At 31.0% G+C, this 26184-nt stretch overlaps 1 protein-coding gene across 1 annotated transcript in view; it reads right to left on the reverse strand.

Annotated features, from left to right (window-relative positions):
* Tie (Tie-like receptor tyrosine kinase) overlaps window positions 1–26184 on the reverse strand; it is a 112651-nt gene that overhangs the window by 4452 nt on the left and 82015 nt on the right. Inside the window, exons 3-4 of the mRNA XM_065504946.1 lie at window positions 1494–3992; window positions 1235–1428 (exon numbers count right to left, since the gene is read on the reverse strand). Of these exons, the coding sequence (XP_065361018.1) occupies window positions 1235–1428; window positions 1494–3992 (2693 nt within the window). The remainder of the gene's footprint in view (window positions 1–1234; window positions 1429–1493; window positions 3993–26184) is intronic.

Genomic DNA, 26184 nt, shown 5'->3' on the forward strand with positions numbered 1-26184 from the left:
AACTATTTTTCCTGGGAATAAAGATCCAAACTAAAACAACAGAGTGTTGAGTTCTTCATCAAAACATGACGAAGATCTTCGTCCATTATATTTTTTAGTGAGATGTTATCATAAGGAAGATCTAAACCACGACATCAAGGAGTTCCTCTTCAAAATATATCAGGAAATATCCTTACCCATTGGCGGAAATTACCTGCATCAGCAATGGAGGGTCTGTTAAAACTTAGGACGGGCTTCATTTCAACAAAAAGAATTATCTACATGTAATATTTCTTTGTTTCGTCTTCATCAGGCAAACATTCCACCTTCCAGTGAAGAAACATCGGAAGGAAAATCCAAACCACGTAATCTGGGTGTTATTTGAGTTGTTATTATAACGATGTTCCAAATCACATAACGGTCTTAGTCTTTTAATGTTTGCCGATCATATTTCCTACTTTGATGTTCGTAGAACATCCAGAAATGTATTACAATATTTTAAAAAGAAAGCAATAGGACAAAGATCTATCATTCATCTATCTCTCAGGGAATCTACATGGCTAATAAATAGTATCACGATTTCTTGATTATTGATACAACAAAATGAAACAAAAGAAGTTCTTCTGTTTATCTTCATGCCAATTTATTTATTTCTTACGGCAAGACAATGAATAAATAAAGATTCCAAATGATAAAGATGAATTTTGTCTAGAGGCAGATTTAAAACAAAATCTTTATGGAAACCTAAGGAAACTTTTGGGTACAAAAATATTAACTACGAATGTATGTATAAATAATCACATCACATAATAATCCAAGATGTTTCCTAGAGATATGATAACATTGTACTGAGAGGAGACTATCTTTGTCAATGTCCCGGAATATATCTCGTACTCGATTTAATTGTTACCGCTATTAGATCTTCCATAATTTAAAGGTGAATTTTAACAAAACTGCAAAATAATAGAAGACAGACCAACATTTAACACATAAAATAACTATGTGAAATCTCTATCAGTTCTCCATAGAATCACTAAATCACCAATATTGGTCTGTGAATTCGTACAGTTAACAGTGGTTTCATCTCTCTAACCAAAGCTACACAAACAACAAATTGAAAATTAGTTCTTAACAAGATGAATATCATTTGTATATTTAAAAGATTCTACCTTAAATACACCTAAGAAAGTTATTTGGCTTATTAAATTAAACCAATTATTCATAACAACAGCATTCATCTAATGTTAATACTCACCCTCTTCTCAGCAATATATTCCATGCCACGAGCAATGTCCAAACAGAAGCCCGCCAAGGTACGTGGAGACAATGGAGTCAGACTTCTACCGCCAGGTACAGAGGCTGGTAAAATATTGGTGGCATTGCGGGCTGCCCTTAGCAATGACAGCAAACGACCACGCATGGCATATTCCATAATCAACATATGGGGTTCTGCAAAAAGAAGACAACACATCAAATAATGATATATTTCAACACTTCAATAACAACAAACTTACCCGAATCCACACATGCTCCCAGCAAAGTTACCACATTTTGATGTGAACCCAATTTACGCATAATATTCGCCTCATCTTTCAGACTCAACTGGGTGCTGCAAGCCTTAATGGTCTTGACCGCCACTATGCGTGTGGCTCCAAAATGACCACTTAAATCATCAGCCTCAGCTTTCCATACTTGGCCGAAATTACCCTCACCCAAAAGACTCTTCAAACGTATGTTGGAACGTTCAAACTCTTGATCACTGGACACCGAACTTTTGTCATCGTAACGCTGCTGATTCAAGGCCACATTATGATTATTGTCTCGCGCTAACGGGGCCGACACTAGTTTGCTATGTAGACTGTGTTGTCTTTGTGGTGGCTTCTTGTGATGATCCACCTCATCTTCATCCACTTCTTGATATTTTGAATCGATTTTTTTCACTGGACTTATGGGCTGCTGATCCGTAATACAAACATCAAAATCTTCGTCATCTTTAATGGGTCGCTTTAGCAGATAGTTGCGCAGTAAATACAAAATAATGGCCAGTAGAGGTACTATGCCAATGCCGGCCAGCACCATGGTGACAACATTCATGCGTTGCATTTCCAAGGAAATCTCTTGGTCATCTGTCACCACAGTCGAGCTTATTTCCCCTGTTATCACAGGTTGTAGGGTGGTTGAGGAGGGTGTCATTTCACTGTTTTGCACAGGACCTTTTTGAGAACTTGACGTGGGGTAGGGGGTTGTGGTGAAATAGTGATTGACCTCTTTACTTCGAGAATTTACCGTCGATCTGATGGATGTTAGGATGGTGGTATGTAGAATAGTTGTTGAGGAATCGGTTGTCACTGCTAGTGGTATGTAGGCCGATATTTCTGGTTGAGGTTTTATTGTTGTGCTGGTCAGACGATAGTTGGGTCGATAAGTGTCCGTTGTTCGATTAACAAATATGATGAGATTCGTTTTGTCGTCAGTGTTAATGGGTTGTGTTAGACTGGGACCTAATTTCCTTAATAGTTCAGTGTCTTCATCGATGATACTGGGTTTTTGTGTGGTGATAGCAGTAGGAGCTGGTGTAGTAGTTGTTGAGGTGGTGGTGGAGGTGGTAGTAGTTGTGGGAGTAGTGGTTCTAGCTGTAGTTGTGGAGATGGGTTGCTGATAAGCTTGAGGAATTTTCAAGGTCGTGCTTGTTGTCGTAGCTGGCGTAGTTGTTGAGGTAGTAGCTGCTGTAGTAGTTGTAGTGGCAGCTGTAGTTGAGGTTGTTGCTGCTGTAGTAGTAGTAGTAGTTGTTGGCTTTCTTGTAGTTGTGGTAGTCGTAGTTGTTGTCGTCGTACTGGTAGTAGTAGGTTGCGTGGCAGTTGTTGTGGGCAAAATTGTAGGCATTCTCATTTGCTCCATTTTCGTGGTAAATATCACACCAGTATCCGGTGTAGGTGTGGCCATTTCTTCATCACTTAGTACTGTTATTATCAAAGGAGTAGATGCCGAAAATAATTGTTCATTTCTTAAAGCTTCTGTAAACGGTTTGGGTGATGTAGAGCCACGGATTTTGTCCAGCAAATCTGATCTTAATACTTTTATTTTAGGCTCTTTTACCACTTCGGCCACTATTCTGAGAGTAGTAGTTCTTGGTTCAGTGGGAACTTCTGGTGTGGTAGATCTATTTATGTTGGTATATCTCTTATTATTATAATTTGCACCCTGTCTCATGTTAAATTTGAAGCGAGCGCGACTTCTCTCCACGGCCGACAGCGTAGAGGCTGAAGTTAAAGTTACCGGGGTAGTGGAAGATGTTTCCAAATCCGCTACTGATACTTCCAATAACTTGGGGTGCTCATCACTTACCGAGGTAATGGTTAAGGCATTGGGTTTTAAAGGAGGCAACTTCTGTCCGAAATACAAGTAAGGTTGTATTTCATCGTCTTCTAGGGAAGTGGTGGCCAATGTTACCGTATTGATTTGAGATTGTTGCTTACGCCTTCCTCTCTGTTTGGCAGCAATGCCACCTTTATTTTCATCTGGTATATGATTCAAGGTATCATTTTGCTCTTTCGCTATGACCAATAAACCATGAGAAGATTCATCGGTAAATAAGATTTCATTGGTGTCTCGTTCGCCCGCTTGTGCTGTACCTGTGCCGGATTTTGAGGAATTTTTTACCACCACTGTGGATAAACCAGCGCCCGGTATATTGGAACCCACTCTGGAGAAGTTGGCACATTGTCTCATGCAGCTGGCTGTGGTTCGTTTTGTGAAATTTTTCGTACAATTTCGTATGCAAATAGATCGCGGATCGGTGGGTGATTTTGAGGTCGTTTCGACAGCCGTGGCCGTACGTCCAGTGGTGCCAATACGATTACGAAAGAAAGGACGTTGTAAGGCACTACGTCGCGCAGCCAAGATATTCTTAAGACGTTTATCACGTTCTTGGGCCGAAGTAAGTAGAGGTGCAATGGAAGAACGAACTGGACGATAGGTGGTAGAGGAGACAGTGTTTAAGTGCTCGTAGCCATCTGGAAATAAATAAAACAAACGAAATTAATACATTTACATAGTTTAAGCTTTTGAGACTTAATATTTTTATGGATATTTATTTTATACTTTGTCTAAGCATACAGACAAAAACCCCTTTCCACTACATTTCCTATTCTTTACACGATTTATTTTATATTATCTCTTCTCGTCTAGTATGGAATATTTGTATGAGTATGGGGAATAAATAAAAAAATCTTATAAATAACTCGAAACTTTATTTAAAATAATTCGTCATGCATAAATGCATGAACTAAGCATTGAATGAGTAATGACAATACATCCATCCATCCGTCAATCCATTCATTTATACACATACATACAAACACATGCGAGTATTGTTTGTTTCAAAATATAGCGTATTGTTATTTTTCAACGTCATTTAAACTTAATATACATATAATTTTTTAAACAATTTATACAAAAACAGAAATCTCAAAACAAAGTAAACAAACTTAAAAAACAAAAGAATAATATTAATTAATCTTGATCGAACAAACTTAAGGCACTGGAAAAAAACAGTAGATATAGCAATATGTTTAATAGATAACTGGCTGATCGCTTACATTCTATAGAAAACTGATTACGCGAATAATTTTCTCAAAAAGTCTGACCGACTGCAAAATTTTCTATAGAAAAATCACGATCGCAGATTTTAAAATACCGATCGCACAATTTTCTAAAATAATATAGAAATCAGTCGTATAATTTTCTAGAAAAAAACTGACCGATTGCACATTTTTTAATAGAAAACTTACCATCGCACAATTTTCTAAAGAAAACTGACCGATCGCTGATTTAAAAAATCGATCGCACAATTTTCTATAGAAAACTGGCCGATCGTAGAATTATTTATAGAAAACTGATCAATCATTCCAGAAAAAAACTGACCGATTGCTCAATTTTCTATAGAAAACTCACCGCTCGTACAATTTTCTAAAGAAAACTGAGCGATCGCAAAATTAAAAACAAAAACGATCGCACAATATTCTAAACAAAATTTTCTATAGAAAACTGACCGATCTCAGCAAAAACTGACCGATCGCAGAATTTTTTATAGAAATTTACAGATTGTAATTTTAATGAAGGATCTCCAAATTTTCTATAAGGAAATTGATGAATCGCACAATTTCGGGAGGAACTGATGAATCACATAAATTTCTATACAAAATTAATGTATCGCCTAATTTTCCACTGAAAACTAATGGATCGCACAATTTTCTATATAAAACGGATTGATCGCACAAGTTTCTATAGAAAACTAATTGAGCACACAATTTGCTATAGAAAACTGATTGATCGCACAATTTTCTATAGAAAACTAATTGAGCACACAATTTTCTATAGAAAACTAATTCAGCACACAATTTTCTATAGAAAACTAATTCAGCACACAATTTTCTATAGAAAACTAATTCAGCACACAATTTTCTATAGAAAACTCAGCGATCGCACAATTTTCTATAGAAAACTCAGCGATCGCACAATTTTCTATAGAAAACTCAGCGATCGCACAATTTTCTATAGAAAACTCAGCGATCGCACAATTTTCTATAGAAAACTCAGCGATCGCACAATTTTCTATAGAAAACTCAGCGATCGCACAATTTTCTATAGAAAACTCAGCGATCGCACAATTTTCTATAGGAAACTCAGTGATCCCACAATTTTCTATAGAAAACTCAGCGATCGCATAATTTTCTATAGAAAACTCAGCGATCGCATAGTTTTCTATAGAAAACTCAGCGACCGCATAGTTTTCTATAGCAAACTCAGCGATCGCATAGTTTTCTATAGAAAACTCAGCGATCGCATAGTTTTCTATAGAAAACTCAGCGATCGCATAGTTTTCTATAGAAAACTCAGCGATCGCATAGTTTCCTAAAGAAAACGGATGGATTGCACAATTTACTATAAAAAATTAACCGATCGCACTATAGCAAACTGATCGCATATTATTTATTATTAATAGTAGACCAAACAAACTGTAGGGTTCAACTTTTAGTAGCCACAGCAGTAGCACATCAATTAATCAACTTTGTTTTGCACTGTCTCTCTTTTAAATAAACAAACATATTGCATGTTTTTTCAACTTATTGCAAAGAATTTTTTTTAGCATTCATTGTTTATTATTTTATAAATCAAAAACAAAATGTATGAGTATCAGTTTGTTTTATATGAATTGAATTTGCTGTTGCTGATTTCAGCTTTTGTAGCAGGTAGTTGTGTTAAGTTTTTAAACAAAAAATTTATTTTAAATCATGACATTGTTACATTCAAAATAAATACACAAATGGTTTTAAAATGTGTTTTTTGTTTTAGTTTTGGAGTTGTGTTATATACTGCCTACATTTATGGTAATTTAGAAATATTTTAGAATTTTTATTACTAAATGAAAATGTAGTTGTTTGTTTTTTAATAAATATTTGCCACAGGTATTTTCTTGTGAAATAGTTAACGACTTATTTATACAAAGTTTAGACATGTTAAACGAACATGGTTATAAACTGGGTATAAGAAGTAGAATTCTTAATAAAGTTATAGAATTTAAGTCCTAGACCTTTGGCAGGAATCGTATCTAGCTGCCTACTTAATGTCTTGCAGCCATGATCGGAGCTAACAAAAGCCATGATCACCTTGAATATTTTTTAAACAAGCGACATATTTACAGAATTTATTGCCCACATGTTGTTAACATAGATCAAATTCTTACATACGCCATGTCCTTCTAACACCAAAATATAAACTAAAATATTTTAAAATTTGTTTCTTTATCACCTTTTAAAGTATTTCATAGATTTCTTTTAAACGCGTTTTTTTCTCCTAAATCACCCATGAAACCAAAAACAGAATTAAAATTCCAACTTGCAAACCAACCAAAAACAAAAAAACCGCCACAATACATCAGCAATTGTTTAGAAGGTTTTGCGCACATGAAAGAGACTTATGAGCTGGTTGGCTGCTTGAATTGCTGGTGTGTGGTTGCCAACAGCCAACATATGCTCATGAATGTATGAATGAAGCTGAATACAATTTAAACAAAGTTGCTCTATGCTTGCACTCGTATAAATAATTAGTTAAATAAAAATAATGAATCTCTTTTCTTTTGTGAAAAATTTGTGCGATCAGTCGGTTTCCTAAAAAAAAATTGAGAGTTCCTTTCATAAAATTTTGGGATCGATCAGTTTCCTATAAAGGAAATTTTGCGATTCCTCAGTTTCCTAAGGATTCAGTTTTCTATAGAATATTTTGTAATCGGTTAGTTTTCTACAGAAATTTGTGGGATCGTTTACAAAATGATGCGATCCATTAGTTTTCTATAGAAAATTATGCGATTCCTTTAGTTTTCTATATAAAATTGTGCAACCTCTTCAGTTTTATATAAAAACTTAAGCGATCAATGACTTTTCTATAGAAAATTATAGATTGATCAGTTTTCTATAGAAAATTGTGCGTTCTTTTCAGTTTTCTGTAGAACATTTTGCGATTAATCAGTTTTTTTTAGAAAATTGTGCGATCTGTTAGTTTTCTATAGAAAGTTGTGCTATCGATTAGTGTTCTACAAAAATGTGTGCGATCGGTTGCAAAATTATGGGATCCATTAATTTTCTATATAAAATTGAGCAACCCCTTCAGTTTTAAATAAAAAATGAAGAGATCTATATATAGATTAATCGTTTCCTATTGAAAATTGTGCGATTGATCTGTTTTCTAGAGAAAATCGTGTGATTGATCAGTTTTCTATAGAAAATTGTGTGATTGATCAGTTTTCTATAGAAAATTTTGCGCTTGATCAGTTTTCTATTGAAAATTGAGCGTTTGATCAGTTTTCTATTGAGAATTGAGCGCTTGATCAGTTTTCTATTGAAAATTGAGCGCTTGATCAGTTTTCTATTGAAAATTGAGCGCTTGATCAGTTTTCTATTGAAAATTGAGCGCTTGATCAGTTTTCTATTGAAAATTGAGCGCTTGATCAGTTTTGTATTGAAAAGTGAGCGCTGGATCAGTTTTCTATAGAGGACATTGTGCGATTCCTTAGTTTCCTATATAAAGTTATGAGATTGATCAGTTTTCTATAGACAATTTTGCGATCAGTCAGCTTGTTTTAGAAAATTGTGCGATCGGTTAGTTTTCTATGGAATTGTTCGCGATCAATCAGTTTTTTTTTTCAGAAAATTGTTCGATCTGTTAGTTTTCTATAGAAAGTTGTGCTATCGGTTAGTGTTCTACAAAAATTTGTACGATCGATTACAAAATGATGCGATCCATTAGTTTTCCATACGAAATTATGCGATTTCTTCATTTTTTTTTATATAAAATTGAAGCAACCGATGACTTTTATATAGATGGATCAGTTTTCTGTAGAAAATTGTTCGATTGATCAGTTTTCTATAGAAAATTTTTCGATTGATCAGTTTTCTATAGAAAATTGTGTGCTTGATCAGTTTTAAAGAGCAAATTGTGCGCTTGATCAGTGTTCATGAGGAAATTGTGCGATTGAAAGTCTTGGGATCATTTAGTTTTCTTTAATAAATTGAACTATCAATCAGTTTTCTATAAACAATTTTATATCCATTAGTTTTCTATAAAAAATTAGCTGTCTATCAGTTTTCTATAGATAAAAAATTGTTCATTCAAACAGTTTTCTATACAAAAAATTGTTCGATCAATAAGTTAAATTTTCTATTAGGGTCTTTGCTCTATTTAACATTAAATTATTTTATATACTTTAAATCGTTTAGTTCTTGTTTAATTAGTTTCTTGTTTTAAATTACTTTTTAAACAAAGATTTAATTTTGCAGATAATTTTTTTTTAATTTGGCACAAACCTTAGCAATTTAGTAACCCAATTCATTTAACAAAAGCCATAACTAACTAATTGTTAATCAGATTTTGTGACTCAAATCAAAACTAAAAACTAATTTATCATTTGAATTTATTTAAAGATTTCTTTTATTGAGTTAAAAACAAAATTATTCTAACGGCTTTTAATTATACAATTAACTGATTAACAACAAAGGCTACTTGAAAATTTAAAAAAAAACCAAAACCAACAAAAATTTCTTTTGGTTTTGTAGTACGCTGGCTTGTTGGGAGTTTAGGCCAAGGTTGGTGGTGATGTCAAAACAACGGTTAAGATGCTAAGATGATAGAATTCACAAGAAAATTACCAGCAAAAAAAACCAACGTAACAAATAAACATTAAATCCTAAACAAATGTTAAACAGACAGTTGGTGGTAAAAATTATAAAAATAAAATACAAAAGAATTTTTGCAAAAAAAAATAAAAAAAAACAAATGAATGAAAAGTTTAAAATCATTTGAAATACAGCAGCAAAACATGACTGCCCACTGCAAGAGGGCATCCAACTAGTTAGGCGGACAGTTTTGTTAAGTTAACAGAAATTCGCACAGCTGGGGTTTTTTTTTGCATTGTTATGAACTTAGCATGAAATATGTGGCTTAATAGATAGATATAGATGGAAGTATGGGATGATGACCTGGGGAATTGCTTAGTTGAGCGCGGTTTTGGAATTATTTACTTACGATTGTAATACGTACTTGTTTAATTATAAACATTTGACTTTTTGCTTTAACATTTTGTTTGTTTGTTCAAAAGCTTAAAGCTCTTTTAACCAGAATTTCAAATTATTCAAATATCACACACAGATACATACATATGTACTTACATTCTCTCAAATATTTGTATGAATAGTTTGAATTAAACAAAATACCAACCGCATTAACAACCAACCAACAACTGTTTGCAGCTGTTTGCATTAAACAGACATTAAATAGATTTTAACTCGAGTCAAAACATCTAATATATTCTGATTTTTTTATTTGTTTCTTTTGAATTGTTTGTTTCTATTGCTTTTCTATTACTATTTGGGCGTCTTGTCACGTTGCCAATGTTTCAATGGAAATACAAACATATTTCTTTAGTTTTTTTGTTGTGTTGCTTGTTTCCACCATGTTTAAGAAGTTTTACTTATTTGAAAAATCATACACCTACCTGCAGTTGAAAGAATTAAAATACAATTTACACATACTAAAAACAGCAACTGCAAGTACCTGTAGAGGAATTGTTTAAACAAATCTATACATATGTATGTACTTAGGTTAGACATGCTCTTTAAGATGGAACAAAGAGGCCGATCGTAGTATTAAAGTCCGATTGCTAAACAATGTTAGTTTAAATCATAAAGGAAGAAGATATGCGAGAAGTTTTGCTTTACTTCATTTTACTTCATAGAAATATGGATCCATTACAATAAACCGAAGCGTAAGAGATCGTATGTGAAGCCCGGCCAACCAGCCGAATCGGTACCAAAGTCAAATATCCATGGCTGTAAGGTAATTCTCTGTATTTAAATCTTTACGTTTAGGTGGTCACTTTACTAACCACCTTTTCTATAGTCTTTAAAAAAAGTTTATTGGCATTTTGTTAATCAATTAAATTTTTTGAAGTCATCGTTGATCTGTTTTTGCAAAACTTTGCCGTCGTTCTCTGGTTAGATATATTAATTTGAAAAATAATATAAGACGCAGTTTTTCACGCATTCAATAAAAAATACACAGGGTCTTTATTGTTCATCGAATTCTGCTGAAATCTGACCAGGCCATCACCGAACGCAACTGATTCCTTTGAAGCGAGCATTGGCCGAAAAACGCCCCGAATATGCAGCCATGGAGCCATAATATTCCATCATGACAATGTTCGGCCACATGTTTCAATGCCTGTTAAAAACTATTTAAAATGAAGTGGTTGGGAAGTTTTGCCTTACACGACTTATAGTTAGGGTTTTTAATTTCCCGACCTTTTTTGATTCCCGGGAATCGGGAAATTTTTTTCTGCATTCCCGGGTACCCGGCTTTTCCCGAAATATATAATGATACTGTAAATTAGGAATATTATAGCAAAATTTCATATAAAAACTTAGTGTTATAATTATTAAATATCAGATCTACGAATTTATTAATAAAATTTGAGCTTAATTCACTAAAATCTTAATCCGTAATTAAAGCCTTTCATTCCATAAATCCCTTCCTAATATTTATTTTTTTAGATTCATTCCAAAGCCCTTGTTTATACTGAATTAATTTTAAAGTTAATTAATAACAGAATTTATTCAAACTTTGAATGATTAAATTTTTGTTAAATCAACCCTTTTGTACTAGATTTTAATTGAAGAAAAATTTAATCATTTAATACATTTTTGAAGCTATTTTGTTATGGATTTGAAGAAGAAATTTAAAGAAATTAGAATGATTCAATAAGAAATGAATTCTATAAATAATGAATTCTCTTTTTAAATTTTCATACGAAAAACCCCAGACAAATAATAATAATAAGCGGTCTATTATTGCCAAGATACATATATGCAAAAAACTTTTCACTTTTTTTTGTTGAAAAAAAAACAGAGTTCTAACTTGTTTTCTATGTATTTTCGTCAGTTTTTAATTCCCGGGATTCCCGACTAAAAATCCCGGGAATCGGGTAGTGAAAAATTGGCAAAATTCCCGGGAAATTTGTACCGGGAATTCCCGGGATAAAAACCCTACTTATAGTCCAAACCTTGCCCCGTCCGACTATTATTTGTTTCAGTCGAAGCAGAACGCTCTATCTCTGGGATACACTTCACTTTGGAACAAAGTATCCGAAATTAGCTTGATTCCTTCTTGTCCTCAAAATACAAGCTGTTCTTTTGGCTCGGAATCCATATGTTGCCAGAAATATGCGAAAAGGTCATAGCTAAAAATTTTAAAATAAAAGCTAAAATTTAAAAAAAAAATCGCAAAAAATAGCACTCTACAACTGAAGATCTGCGCCTCCATCAATTTACACAAGAACAGATGACTAATGATCGTTGAATGGATAGCACAGGTTTACATTGCCGCCAAAACTAAAACTGTTTTTTAAAAAAAAAAAAGATTTTATTAAATAACATTACACGTTAGAAGCTGCCAAAATACAAAATTGCTTTTAAAAAAACTCCACAAACTGATTTTAACAAATTCTGTAAGAAATCTAAAGTATTTCAGCAGTTTCTGGCAATTTCGAAAATTCAAACTTAAAACCGAAAATGCTTGTAAAAACTTGTTTTCAAAAATTCGAACTTAATTTTGAAATTGTAAATTAAAAAAATCTCCATTTCGTTTTTATCAATTTCTTTTCAAAATCTAAACGATATCTGGCAAATTGAAAAAACTGTAAATCTTATTTCAGTAGGTTTTGTAAGGAATTATAGAAAATTTTACAGTTTCTGACTTTTTCCAAAATTCGAAATTTGGATTCAAGCTGCCAAAATCAAAAATTTCTTTAAAAAACAACTCCACAAACTGATTTTAACAAATTCTGTAAGAAATCTAAAATATTTCAGCAGTGTCTGGCAATTTCGAAAATTCAAACTTAACAATCGAAATTCGATTAAAGCTGCCAAAATAAGAAATGCCTTGCAAAAAACCTTTCCATCTTATTTCAGTAGGTTTTGTAAGGAATTATAAATAATTCCATCACATTCTGTTAATTTCGAAAATTCATAATTGAATTCAAGGTGGCAAATTGCTTATAAAAAATAAATTGTCAATCTCATGTGAGCTCTTTCTGTTATATATGTATTTAATTTATAAGAGCAGTTTCTAGCAATGTCAAAAATTCGAACTCAAATTCGAAAATGCCTTAAATATGCCAAAGTAGTAGGATTTGTAAAGAATTATTTATAATTCTTTACAAGATTCTGGCTATGTCGAAAATTCAAACATAAATTCCAAATTTCTTTCAAGCTTTTAAAATGCCAAATTATTCAAGAAAAGTCTTCAATTTGATTTTAGCATATTCTATTAGAAATCTAAACTATTTGCGTACTTTTAGCAATTTCAAACATAAATACCAAAGTTCCTTAAAGTTACCAAAATACTAAATGCATAGTAAAACTTATCAAACTTATTTGAGTAGGTATTTTTTAAAATTAATTTCTGTTAATTTCGAAAATTTGAATTCAACTTGCTTTAAAATTATCGTCAAACTGATTTATAAAATTCTGTTGTTTAGCGTAGCTTCTGGTAATTTTAAAAATTCGAAATTCAATTCAAGCTGCTAAAATGCGAAATAACTTTTAACAAATCATTAATCTAATTTAAGTTAATTCAATAAGAAATATAATCGATTTGAGAAGTTTCTAGCAATTTCGATAATTCGAAAATGCTTTGAAGCTTCTGAAATATTTAAATGCCTTGTAAAAACATGGCAATTCTATTTTGTTATGTTTTGTAAGCAATTAAAGGCAATTTGGAAAATTCTAACTTAAATTCGAAATTCGATTCCAGCTTCTTAAATGTCAATTTCCTTTTAAAAAAATGTTTAACAATTTCTGTTAGAAATCCAAACGATTTGAGTTCCCAGCAAATTCGAACTTAAATTCGAAATTCGATTTAAGCTGCTAAAATACAGAATTCGTTACAAAAAACTCTTAAATTTGATTTTTACAAATATTATAAGGTATTTAAAAAAAAATCGAAATTCGATTCAAGCTGCTAAAAAGCGAAATTACTTTAAAAAAATCTTTTAATCTAATTTTAGCTAATTCTATAAGAAATATAAACGATTTGAGTAGTTTCTAGCAATTTCGAAAATTCGAACTTAAATTCGAAAATGGCTTGAAGCTTCTTACATACTAAATGCATTGTAAAAACATTTCAATTCCATTTTGCTATGTTTTGTAAGCAATTATAGGCAATTTCGAAAATTCCAACTTAAATTCGAAATTCGATTCAAGCATCCAAAATGGTCAAATTCCTTTAAAAAAAAATCATTATCATTATTTTACAATTTCTGTTAGAAATCCAAACGATTTTAGTAGTTTCTAGCAATTTCGAAAATTCGAAATTCGATTTAAGCTGCTTAAAACACAGAATTCGTTACAAAAAACTCTTAAATTTGATTTTTACAAATTTTCTAAGGTATTTTAAAAAAAAATCGAAATTCGATTCAAGCGAAATTATTTTAAAAAAATCTTTTAATCTAATTCTAGCTAATTCTATAAGAAATATAAACGATTTGAGCAGTTTTTAGCAATTTCGAAAATTCGAATATAAATTCGAAAATTCCTTGAAGCTTCTTAAATACTAAATGTCTTGTAAAAACATGCCAATTCTATTTTGTTATGTTTTGTAAGCAATTTCGAAAATTCCAACTTAAATTCGAAATTCGATTCAAGCATCCAAAATGGTCAAATTCCTTTAAAAATAAGTCATTATCATGATTTTACAATTTCTGTTAGAATTCCAAACGATTTTAGTAGTTTCTAGCAATTTCGAAAATTCGAACTTAAATTCGAAATTCGATTTAAGCTGCTTTTGATTTTTATAAAGTTTGTAAGGAATTTTAAACATTAAAATTCTTCATAAACAATTAGTACTAATTATACTTCCGGTACTGATTATTACATTAAGATCAGCACTATTCAGAGTAACAATAACTACTAATGTGAAGACAATTGTCATTATCAAACTACCATTGACCTAGGAACTTAACAAACATAAAAAACGCCTATAGTAATTTAATTGTTTTAACAAACTAATTTTCATTGTTTGGGTATAATTAGAATTCTTACTAAATCAATTAATTTTTGGTAATTATATAGATTGATTCAGTTTCATAACACGGCATTTATGCATAACCTTTATAATTAAATAAAGGTTACAACAGTAATAGCTCCAGGCCCTCAATAAAAACCAAAATTTTAAAAATATTTCTAATACTTCAAGCATAAATATAAACTAGTCCAATTACATTTATAATAAATTGTTACTATTTTTAAAATTTTTTCCAAAAATATCTATTATTTAATGGATTTATTATGTAAATATTAGGAAGTTAAATCGATTTCTTCCATTGTTTTAGCTCATTTCAATAAATGTTACTTTTGTTTGCAAAAACTAAAAATTAAAACAAATAAAAAAAAAATGTTACAACATCAATGACTGGCTGTTGTTTGGCTCGAGCTGACCTTTTTATGTGAAATTTTAACTTTTGGCAAATAATATTAAAACAAAAAAATAAACAGCAAATTTGTTTTCTTTTAAGTTTTTTTTCTGTTTATTTATTTACATTTTTCCATTTTTGCAACAACTTTCGCTTATTGTGGTTTTTGAAATCAACGCAGATCACGCCAACTTGGGAACGCTACATGATGACGACAAACAATGAAGAAGAAATTTAAACACGTTTATACTATTTAAAGATGTTTGTTTGTTTGTTGGTTGGTTTCGTTTTGGTTTTTGAAAAGACCACAAAAAGTAAATTAAAGTTTTTATTTAGAAGCAGCCGAAACAGAAAAAAAGCAAAAGTCAATAAATGTCAGTCGTCACGTGAATAAGTGTGTGGGAATTTTAAGAGTCAGGTTTTAGCTTGAAGACAGTTAAACATAAATATTTATGGCTGGTGTTATACATAATATTTTCAAAAAGACACTTTCATTCTTAACGAGGGTGGACAGAGAAAGTTAAAAGGCAGACAAAAATTACAAAGTGCTTAAGTAAAAGTAAAAGGTGATTTTTAAGCCCGATAGAACTTACGTAAGGATTAAGTAAATGTCTGGGAAATCATCGTAAATAGATTGACGGACGCTTGAACAACGCTACCAAATTATACAAATTTAGTTTGAAAACTAGTCATCAATTCGCGCAACTGTTTTATCGCAAAATTGTTTTCCGCGATGAGCTTGCCGTGATACCAATTTACAACAGACCCTGCAGACTTAATTACATACTGAAATATAAACCGTTTGGTTATTTCTTCAAAAGTGGTCCATAATTGGACGTCCAGAATGTACTTCGTCAAGAATAGACGCGGCATACATATGCCCGAAACCATTTTCATATGTTACTGAAATGTATTGATCTTTCGAATAAAAAAACAAGTAAGAGAGCTATATTCGGGTGTGCCTAATCTTATATACCCTTCACCAAATTATACTTTAAAATAAAAATTTTAAATATTTTTAGGTAAACAAAATTATAATTTTTTTTTTCCAAATTTTTTTTTTACAATTTTTTTTTATAATTTAAAATTTTGTTTATTTTTTGAAGGAAAAAAAATTTAACAAAAAAAATTTATTTTGGTGAAAACAAAATTCGGGTTAAAATATATTTTTCCCGATTTTGGCCCATTGTTGGTCCAACTTAACAAATAACTATCAATATCTATCAATAGATATCCATATTGTCAATATTAATGATTTAATAATCCAGATATAGATCAAAAATAGGCTAAAAATCTCAGTTGTCCTGGTTTTTTTCTTATACATATGGGCAATTCCATATCATCGTACGTGACATTTGTACGCCAATAGAGTGGAAGAGATTTTGCAAAAATAAGAGTATCTGAAAAATAATTTGGTTCTATCGAAATATTGTTGTCCAAAATATTGAGCGAAATAAGGGTATATCGTACGTGACATAAAACGGAACTCATTTTGAGGTACATGTAGAAATATGCGAAAATATTGGAATCGTGAATATATTTTTCCTTTACAATCCGTCATATTTAAATAAAAATAATCTTTGGATGATTTTATAATAAATAAAATTTAATATCGTACGTGACAGATTTTTCTCTTATAATAAAACAATATATATTCTGTAAATATATGTATACAAAAACTAAAAAAAATTAATAGAAAATATACATTTGGTTTCAATAAACAATTTGACAATAGCAAAAAAACAACCAGAGTCAAATTCATTTCATACTACAAGCTAATTGGGAGCCTAGTTTTCGCTGCAATTTTAGCCTAAAACATACCCAAAACATTAAAAAATTAAATATAATCAGTTTAAACTATTATTTTTGTCTTTAAAATGTTGTAATATGATCTAAATACTTTCACATAGTAACATTCTATTCAAATCATCTTGAAAAAAGTTTCAAGGGTTTTTGTGTTTTCAGTCGTGGTAGCGATTCTCGTGGAATTGCCCATATGTATCTCAGCCATTTGTTGGCCGATTTTATTGATTTTAAATCGCAAGCGAACCAGATCCATAGCGGATGTATTGGTGTATGAATCATACATACATGATTCATTTGGGGGCTACAGAAAATTGATTTCAACATACAGACTGACAGACGGACATGGCTATATCGACTCCGCTATCTATAATGATCAAGAATATACATATATACCTTGTGGGGTCGAAATGAAAAATGTAGAAATTACAAACGGAATAACAGGGTATAATTATTGGGTGTACAACTTAAAAATGTGGGATTTTTTAAAATTTTTAGCTTTGTACAATATAGTAAATTTATTCAAAGTATTGGCCACTGTTATTTATGACCTTTTCCCATCTTTCTGGCAACATATGGATTTCGAGCCAAAATAACTGGTCATTTTTTGAGGCCAAGAACGCATCAAGCCAATATCGGCTACTCTGTTCCAAAGTGAAGCGTAACCCAGAGAGAGTGTTCTGCATCGATCGAAACAAATAGTAGTCGGGCGGGGAAAGGTCTGGACTATAAGTCGGGTGAGTGAAAATTTCCCCAACCTCTTCTTTCTAAATAGTTTTTAACAGGTATTGCAACATGTGGCCAAGCGTTGTCATGAGGGAATATTATGTATTCATGTCTGGCAGCATTTTCTGGGCGTTTTTCAGTAAATTTTCGCTTCAAACGAATCAGTTGCGTTCGGTGCAGGTTCCCAGTGATGGTCTGGCCATATATCAGCAGGTCATAATAGATAGGACCCTCTCCCACAAAAAGTACTTTAGCGCCATGGATATTTGGCTTTGGTGTCGATTCGTGTGGTTGGCCGAGCTTCATATACGATATCTTACGCTTCGGGTTATTGTAATGGATCTATTTTTCATCGCAAGTAATGATTCGGTGCAAAAAATATTTTCTTTCATAGCACTCAAGCTTCAATTCGTATGGTCCCCAATTTCCCTGCATTTGGATAAATCCTGCCGCTCGCAAACGTTTTAAAATTGCTTGAGTAGCTGCCAATGATTTTGCAAGCTCTTGTTGAGTTTTAAAACAATCTTCATGTAGTAATGCCTACAATTCTTGGTCTTCAAACTTTTTTAGCTGGCCTCTTCTGAACCAAACAAACGATCTTTCGCATATTGCAACCGATGGAACACATTCACCATAAGCTTTTTCTTCAAATTAAATAAAGCAAAACTTCCCTCATATAACGCTTGATTGGTACAAAATTCGAAATTTCCGAAGCAAAGAAAACTTTGTTGTTTACACTATAATGTTCAAAAACCGCGTTCAAAAGATACGTCATCTATTGTAAATCCAGCATTTTTAAGTCATACACCCAATAGTTTGATTAAAATTTACTTTTGTATAAAAATACTTCAATTTCAAGTTCTATCGGGCGTAAAAAACACCAGTTTTAGTTTACTTAAGTAAGAAAAAGAACTTCTATAGAAGCGAAAAGGTAAACGAATTGACTATACAGAATTAATGAAAATTAAGAGGTGAACAAATTAATTCAATACAATGTTTCGAGTATTATAGGGACGAAACTAAAGCGAATATACAATTTTTAACACTTTTAGATTTTGTTCTTTTCTTTTTTAAAACATATTGTTACGTTTTTACCTTTTAAAAACAGTGGTTTATTTCCTTTAAATAAACCGTGTACTTTTGATTGCAAATAAAAGCAGTTTAGTAGTTTAAAATTGTAACAACCCTTTATTTATTCAAATTTACACAACAACAGTCCAAATAGTCATTATGTGTTTTAATACACAAACTTATATTACAATTTATAATGCACAAGAATGCAGTTGATGTTAACTCTAACAGCGCCTATGATAAAACTAACTTGTCGATTGCAACCGCAGCTTTATTTATGTACAGCGCCATATTTCTTCCAGCAGCTTCATGAAAGTTATATTTCTACAATAATCCACTCAATGCTTTTATTCAATGTTGTTAATTCAATGTTTCACAGCAATGTTAATAATATAATTGGCCGGTGAACAACATTGGCCACAATTATAAGTCTCCAGGAATAAAAAGGTTGAGAAACATAATGCAACCTTAAACCAGCTGTTAAAACCGTTACATTTGAATTCAAATACAATTTCGTAACAATAGTTATTGAAATTGATTTAATTTATTTTGTATAATTTCTCTCAAAACTTTTTAACACCACCTCGTATTTGAGCCAAACAACATTGCCTGCTTACATACATGGTTTTTTCATTCAAAAATTACTTTCTTCAACTGTTTTTTTTTTGTTTTTCTGTATTATTTTGTGTTTCCCCATTGTGTGTTCCAATTTCTTTGCTGTTAAGCTGCAAGTTTCTTCTACAAAACCATTGAATTTTAATGTTAAAATTTTTGATTTTTTTTGTTGTAATAACTACAATATTTTTTGTTTGTAAGACAGGCACTTTGCCAAAAACACGTACATTTATGTAGAGATAATAAAATAATAATAAATAATTTTCATAACAACGAAGAAGAAGAAAAAAGAAAATCGTTGAGCATATGTATTTACCATAATATTTGTGTGTTTTTTATACGAAAACAAAAAAAATCGTTGCAAGTTTTAGTTTAATTGTAAAATCACTATAGTAAGGGTATTCACTGCTACCAAAAAATTGACTTACAACAACACAACACCAACCTTCAAATTAATAAATGATTTGAAGAAAGACCAACTGCAAACAAGAATGTTATTAAATTTACGAAATTATAGAGAAGGAGTTTTTTGTATGTTCCTCTATATCTGCAAGGAATAATTTCAAGTGGGCGTGGCACTTTCCATACAATGTTAATATTAGGTGTATGACTTTAAAATAAGGGATTTATAAGTCTGGAGAACTATACCTTATAATTATAAATAGTATGGCTGAAAATAAGCGATATTCTATTAGTGGGCGTGGCACATTTCATACAAAGTAAATCCTTAACTTAGAATATCTGAAAAACTATAATCGTAAATGTATTTAAATATTGTACGAATTAATTGCTTATTACCACACGCAGTTTGGCTGAAAATGGGTGCGATTGTATTAGTGGGCGTGGCTCCTATTATACAAAGTAATTAGTTATTTTCCAATATCTCGAGAACTATAATTGTGAAACACTTCAAACTTTATATGAATCAAGTTCGTATCACTGCATGAAGTTTAATAAAAAAATGGCAAGGATCGCAACAGGGGGTAAGTCTCCTCCTATAGAAAGTAAACAGTTACGTTATTATTATTTTTTCTTAAGCACATGAATACAGATTTGTGTGGTTTGAGATTGCATAGACAGCAATCTATCGAAGCCTTCAAAGTCAACATAATTTCAGCCAAATCTATGTGAAAAGTTATTGAAAATTTGACCTCTTGGAGCTGTGCTAACATTTGAAGACTATCTGCTCAGTTCACCAGTCAAAAACCTTTGGACTGCTTTAGTAGGGATAATTAGTGTTGGTTTTTAGTGTCTACTACAGTTTTCCCTGAATCTCCCTATTATTTATTGTTTCTAACATTTTGTATGTTGAAAACTTTTGTTGGCATTTCGCTTTATTTGATTACAATTTCGTGTAATGTTAAAATTTGAAAAACATCAAAATATCGTTTTTTTTCTTCCATTGAACACAATTTCATGAGCCGGCTGGCTGCAAAACTAATTTAACATGAATTGCAATCATGTGTTAAACATAATTTTCCTTTTTTTGTTTTATCTCTCTTAAGCTACAAGTTGCTGAAAACTATAATTTGAAAATTAAAAATGTATGATTTTTTAAATAAAAATTTCGTTTGTTGAACTAGTTCCTTAAATTTTTGGCAGATTTTATACCTTATTTAATTTAACTAATATATTTCTTAAATCGTTGTTTGTTTATTTTCAGTGTAATTTAATTATTTAATTTAATTTGTTAGTTTTTTCAAACATTTTCAACCTTTGCCTTAAAAACCATTTAACATACTTTAAATTGACCAAACAAAAATCTCAAAGTCATTTTGGTGCTCACAACCGTAAGTCATTTTCTTGTGTTTTTCTACTGAAGTTTCTTGTTTGATTATAATTTTGTAGATATTTTTTTTTTTTTTAAATTTTTGTTTGTGTTTTTTCCATCATCTAATTGTTTTTGCTGAAGTATTTAAGCTGATTTTGCTTTGTATTTGTTAAATTATTTTAAAACAATTAATGATGTCACTTGAAAGTGGTCTTCGTTGTTGTTAGATTTCAGTCATGTGCTTGTTTTAAAACAAGTCTGTCTATAAAGTAATTAACCCAGTTTAAAAGAGTGTGAGTAATGTTTTTCTAATTTAATTTTATGGGGTTTTTATTAAAATTTCTAATAATTGAAAAAGTACTTAAACAAATTCATAAGAATAAGTAAATCAATATGAAATTCTGTTGAATATAATCTGTAATCAATTAAACTACTACAATGTCTTCATTGCGACAAGTGTCACACCAAACATTGTCAAGCCATGCCATACTTTTTTCTAGTTTACTTAGGAAGAGTAAAGTGAAAATTTACTTAAAAATCAAATGCCTGGTATTGGTAAAAGAGCCACGATTGAACTAGAATATAGAAAGAGCCACGATTGAATTAAAATTTGGAATATAGAAAGAGTCATGATTGAACTAAAAATTGGAATACAAAAAGAGTCATGATTGAACTAAAAATTGGAACAAAGAAAGAGCCAAGATTGAACTAAAAATTGGAACAAAGAAAGAGCCACAATTGAACTAAAAATTGGAATATAGAAAGAGGCAAGATTGAACTAAAAATTGGAATATAGAAAGAGCCGCGAATGAACTAAACATTCGGAGATTGAAAGAGCATTGATTGAACTAAAAATTGGAATATAGAAAGAGCTAAGATTGAACTAAAAATTGGGCTATAGAAAGAGCTCTGATTGAACTAAACATTCGGAGATTGAAAGAGCATTGATTGAACTAAAAATTGGAATATAGAAAGAGCTAAGATTGAACTAAAAATTGGGATATAGAAAGAGCCAAGATTGAACTAAAAATTGGAATATAGAAAGAGCCGTGAATGAACTAAACATTCGGAGATTGAAAGAGCCACGATTGAACTAAAAATTGGAATATAGAAAGAGCTATGATTGAACTAAAAATTGGGATATAGAAACAACCAAGATTGAACTCAAAATTGGAACAAAGAAAGCGCCATGATTGAACTAAAAATTGGAATATAGAAAGAACCAAGATTGAACTAAAAATTGGAATATAGAAGAGCCACGATTGAACTAAAAATGGAAATACAGAAAGAGCCAAGATTGAACTAAAAATTGGAATATAGAAAGAGCTAAGATTGAACTAAAAATTGAAACATAGAAAGAGCCATGATTGAACTAATAAATGGAATATAGAAAGAGATATGATTTAATTAAGATTTGGAATATAGAAAGAGCCACGATTGAACTAAAAATTGGAATATAGAAAGAGCTAAGATTGAACTAAAAATTGGGATATAGAAAGAGCCACGATTGAACTAAAAATTGGGATATAGAAAGAGCCATGATTGAACTAAAAATTGGAATATAGAAAGAGCCACGAATGAACTAAACATTCGGAGATTGAAAGAGCCACGATTGAACTAAAATTCGGAATATAGAAAGAGCCACGATTGAACTAAAAATTGGGATATAGAAAGAGCCATGATTGAGCTAAAAATTGGAATATAAAAAGGAACAAGATTGAACTAAAACTTGGAATATAGAAAGAGCCACGATTGAACTGAAAATTGGAATATATAAAGAAACAATATTAAATTTCAAATTGGAATAAAGAAAGCCACGATTAAACTAAAAATTGGAATAAAGAAAGATTCAAGTTAAAATAACTTCTACATCATTCAGCTGCCAACTTTTAAACAATTTTGTTCATAAATTTTAACTCTTTACTATAAAAATATTTGTTTTAATTCTTTTTGATTTTAATTTAAGAACTTTAAATAATTTCAATCATAATTTTTACACAATTACACAATTTTTTTATATTTTTTTTACTTTTTGTCAGTTTCCTCTTAACCAACTGACCCACAAAATTTCGACTGTCAACAAACCAACCAAGCATATTAATCCACAAAAAACCAAAAAAAAAAAAATATCAAGGTAAATAATTATTAAAAAGAATTATTTAATGTTATGTAACAATTAATTACAAAAATTTAATTTACTGTAAATGCGAAAACTGTCATAAAAACAATAAATATTTTTGTCATTTATTTATTTTTTTTTTTCAAATTATGTCGTAATAACTATTTAAGTTCTAACGAAAGAAACTGAAACAAAACAAAACCTCCAATGAATGGACAAAAATCATGAAACCATGATGAGACTTCCCCCCTAAAATTACTGAAAAAAAAAACAAACAAAACACAATTGTTATGACAAAATTTTAAATAAAATAAAAATACTGAACAAAAAACAACAATGTCATTTGTCAAAGAGTTGGCAAAAAACAAAAAACGTAATTATACAACAACAATTGACAAAAAAAAATAATTGCAAATTAAAAAAAAAAAAATTCTAATGAATTTTTGTTTAGAATTTTTATAAAAACAAGAGGAAGTGATTTGTACGCTACAGTTAGTGTTTACGAACACTTAGAGAGAATGAAACTGACAAAGAACTAGTTCAGTGACTGGTCACTGCTCGCTTCAAAATAATCAGATTTCAGCAGCTCATAGTAGATATTATCCTTTTGTTCCCACCAAATACAGAGAATTACCTTAGAGCCATGAATATTTTGCTTTGGTGTCGATTCTTCTGGTTGACCGATTTTCACATACGATCTTTTACGCTTCGGGTTAACGTAATGGATAAATTTTTCATCGCAAGTAATGACGCGGTGCAAAAATGATTTTCTTTTATAGCGTTCAAGCATCATTTCGGGCATGCAAAATCATCTTTCAAGGTCTTTCGGCTTCAATTCGTATGGTACCCAATTTCCCTGTTTTTGAATGAATCCTGCTGCTCTCAAAAGTTTTGATATTGTTGCTTGAGTAGCTCCAATGATTTTGCAATTTCTTGTTGAGTAATGCCTCTAATTCATGGTCTTCAAACTTTTTTGGTTTCACCGTAAGCTTTGGTGAGCAATCGGGGTGCTTCACCGATAGTTTTATAGTTGTTTGTTGCTGGGTTGACAGCCCTTGGCCGAAAATCTTCGGGACATTCCGGTACGTAGAACCGGCTGTCGTGGGAATGTAACAAAGAAACCTTGCTTGCTACCTACAAGACGATTGGCCGGTCAGTGGTCAACTATATTCAAAGCTGTCAAAACGCAGCCTTAAGGACTGTCACAGGCTGCTTTCAATTAAAAAAATCTCAATTAGATTCAAAAATATGCCACTTTAAAACTCCGTCCTTCAAAAAAAATATTGCACTTTTTCATACTAAAGAATTTGTATAAATTGTCTTAATGTGACTGAGTCAGAACCAATGATTTGTGTTGAATAAAATATTAAGAAAATTTATAAAAAAAATTTAGTATGAAAAAGTGCAATATTTTTGAAGGACGGAGTTTTAAAGTGGCATATTTTTGAATCTAATTGAGATATTGATTTGAAATTTTTTTGTAAGACCAAAAAATAACTTATCTAAACAAAAAAATATAGCTCGGAAAAAATATGGATCAAATTGATCCTAATATTTGCAATCCTATTAAAATTTTGATATAAATTTTAGTTTTAGAAACTCAATGAATATGTAATATGTAATAAAATCTTTATTTATTAACGAAACTCAATGAAATTTTCAGCGTTTTTTAAGTTTCTCATTCTAAATAATAAGGTGTAAAAAAAACTTGCCAAAAGGTCAAAGGGAATCCCGCAATTCCTAAAAATTGGAGCGAATATCCCAAAAATGGTATTTTTTACAATTTTGTCTATAGGGTCCACATTTCCTTCGGGACTGGGAAAATACTTTAGGGATAAATAGGGAACACATCAGGATTTCCAAAACTGCTTTCCGTTTTCTGATCCCAGCTTTGGAATTTTAGAATATGTGGCCCAAAGTTGAAATTTTGATAAAAAATAGGTCAATTTCCACAGGGCGTAGGGCCGACATGTTCGAAAAGAAGACATGTTTTTTATACCAAAATGTTCTCCGCAAAGAAACTTTATAGAAAAACATAAAATTGTTATATGTTCTTAAAGAAAGTTGTTTTTTAATAAAAAAAGAGTTGTGTCACCTTTTTGTCCAAAAAACAGCAAAAATATACTATTTTTTGAATTTTTAAATTGAAAATCTGTTATTTTTGGATTCGTAATTGATATTGCTCTGAAATCTTTTGTATGTTGTTGGTAATTTAGTTGTCTAACTAACAAAAAAAAAAATTCGAGTCCATTCGGTCCAAAAGTGCGCCCTATATTTTTAAAAAAGCGGACCAAGGTATAACTAGAAAATTATAAGAGATAAATAGAGCACACGCAAGCATATTTTTCAAGATCTAGCCGAGCGCTTTCCAAAAATATAAAATTCTTTGAAATCGGATGGGAAACAAAAAAATGGCACGTGTTTAAAAATTTTTCATGTCGAATGAGCCACCATAGCGCCGCCCTGGGTTATTTGTAGGGCCCATTTTAATAACTTAAACTCGAATACTCCTTGGCTACGCCCAATTCAAATTTTATACCGATCGGACCAGCCGTTTAGAAATGCCAGATTTATTTCCAAAAAATTTCGATTCTGCCCCACTGTGCAGTGCCGCGGTTATCGGAACCCTTTACAAAATAATTAAGAACATATTGGGCCATCTGAAAAGCTTTACTATATTTTAATATCGACTATGAAATTTGAGAATTTTTGCCCTAAAATTGAATTTTACATTAAAAATAGCTGTTTTTTTGGTTGGACCTGGTCCTCTTGGTATCAAACATTTTCAATTTTTTTTTTTCATTTAAAATATTTTGTGTGGAGTTGGCTTTTTAAAAAGTATAAATTTTTTATACACCTTCTTAGAAATTTTTCAGATAACTTAAAAAGAAAAAAATTGTTTTTTCCAAAATTTTAGTAAAAAATCACCTTTTTAAATTCTTTAAATTCAAATGCACATAACTTTGGACTCAATCATTAGTTTTGAACAATTCTTATTTTTATTTGACACATACATAATTGTTAGTCCAATAAAGGAAACATGGAGAAAACCAGGAAATATTTCGGCCCGCTGTTATCAAA

Source organism: Calliphora vicina, chromosome 3, assembly GCF_958450345.1.
Source record: "Calliphora vicina chromosome 3, idCalVici1.1, whole genome shotgun sequence".
NCBI classification, from domain to species: Eukaryota; Metazoa; Arthropoda; class Insecta; order Diptera; family Calliphoridae; genus Calliphora; species Calliphora vicina.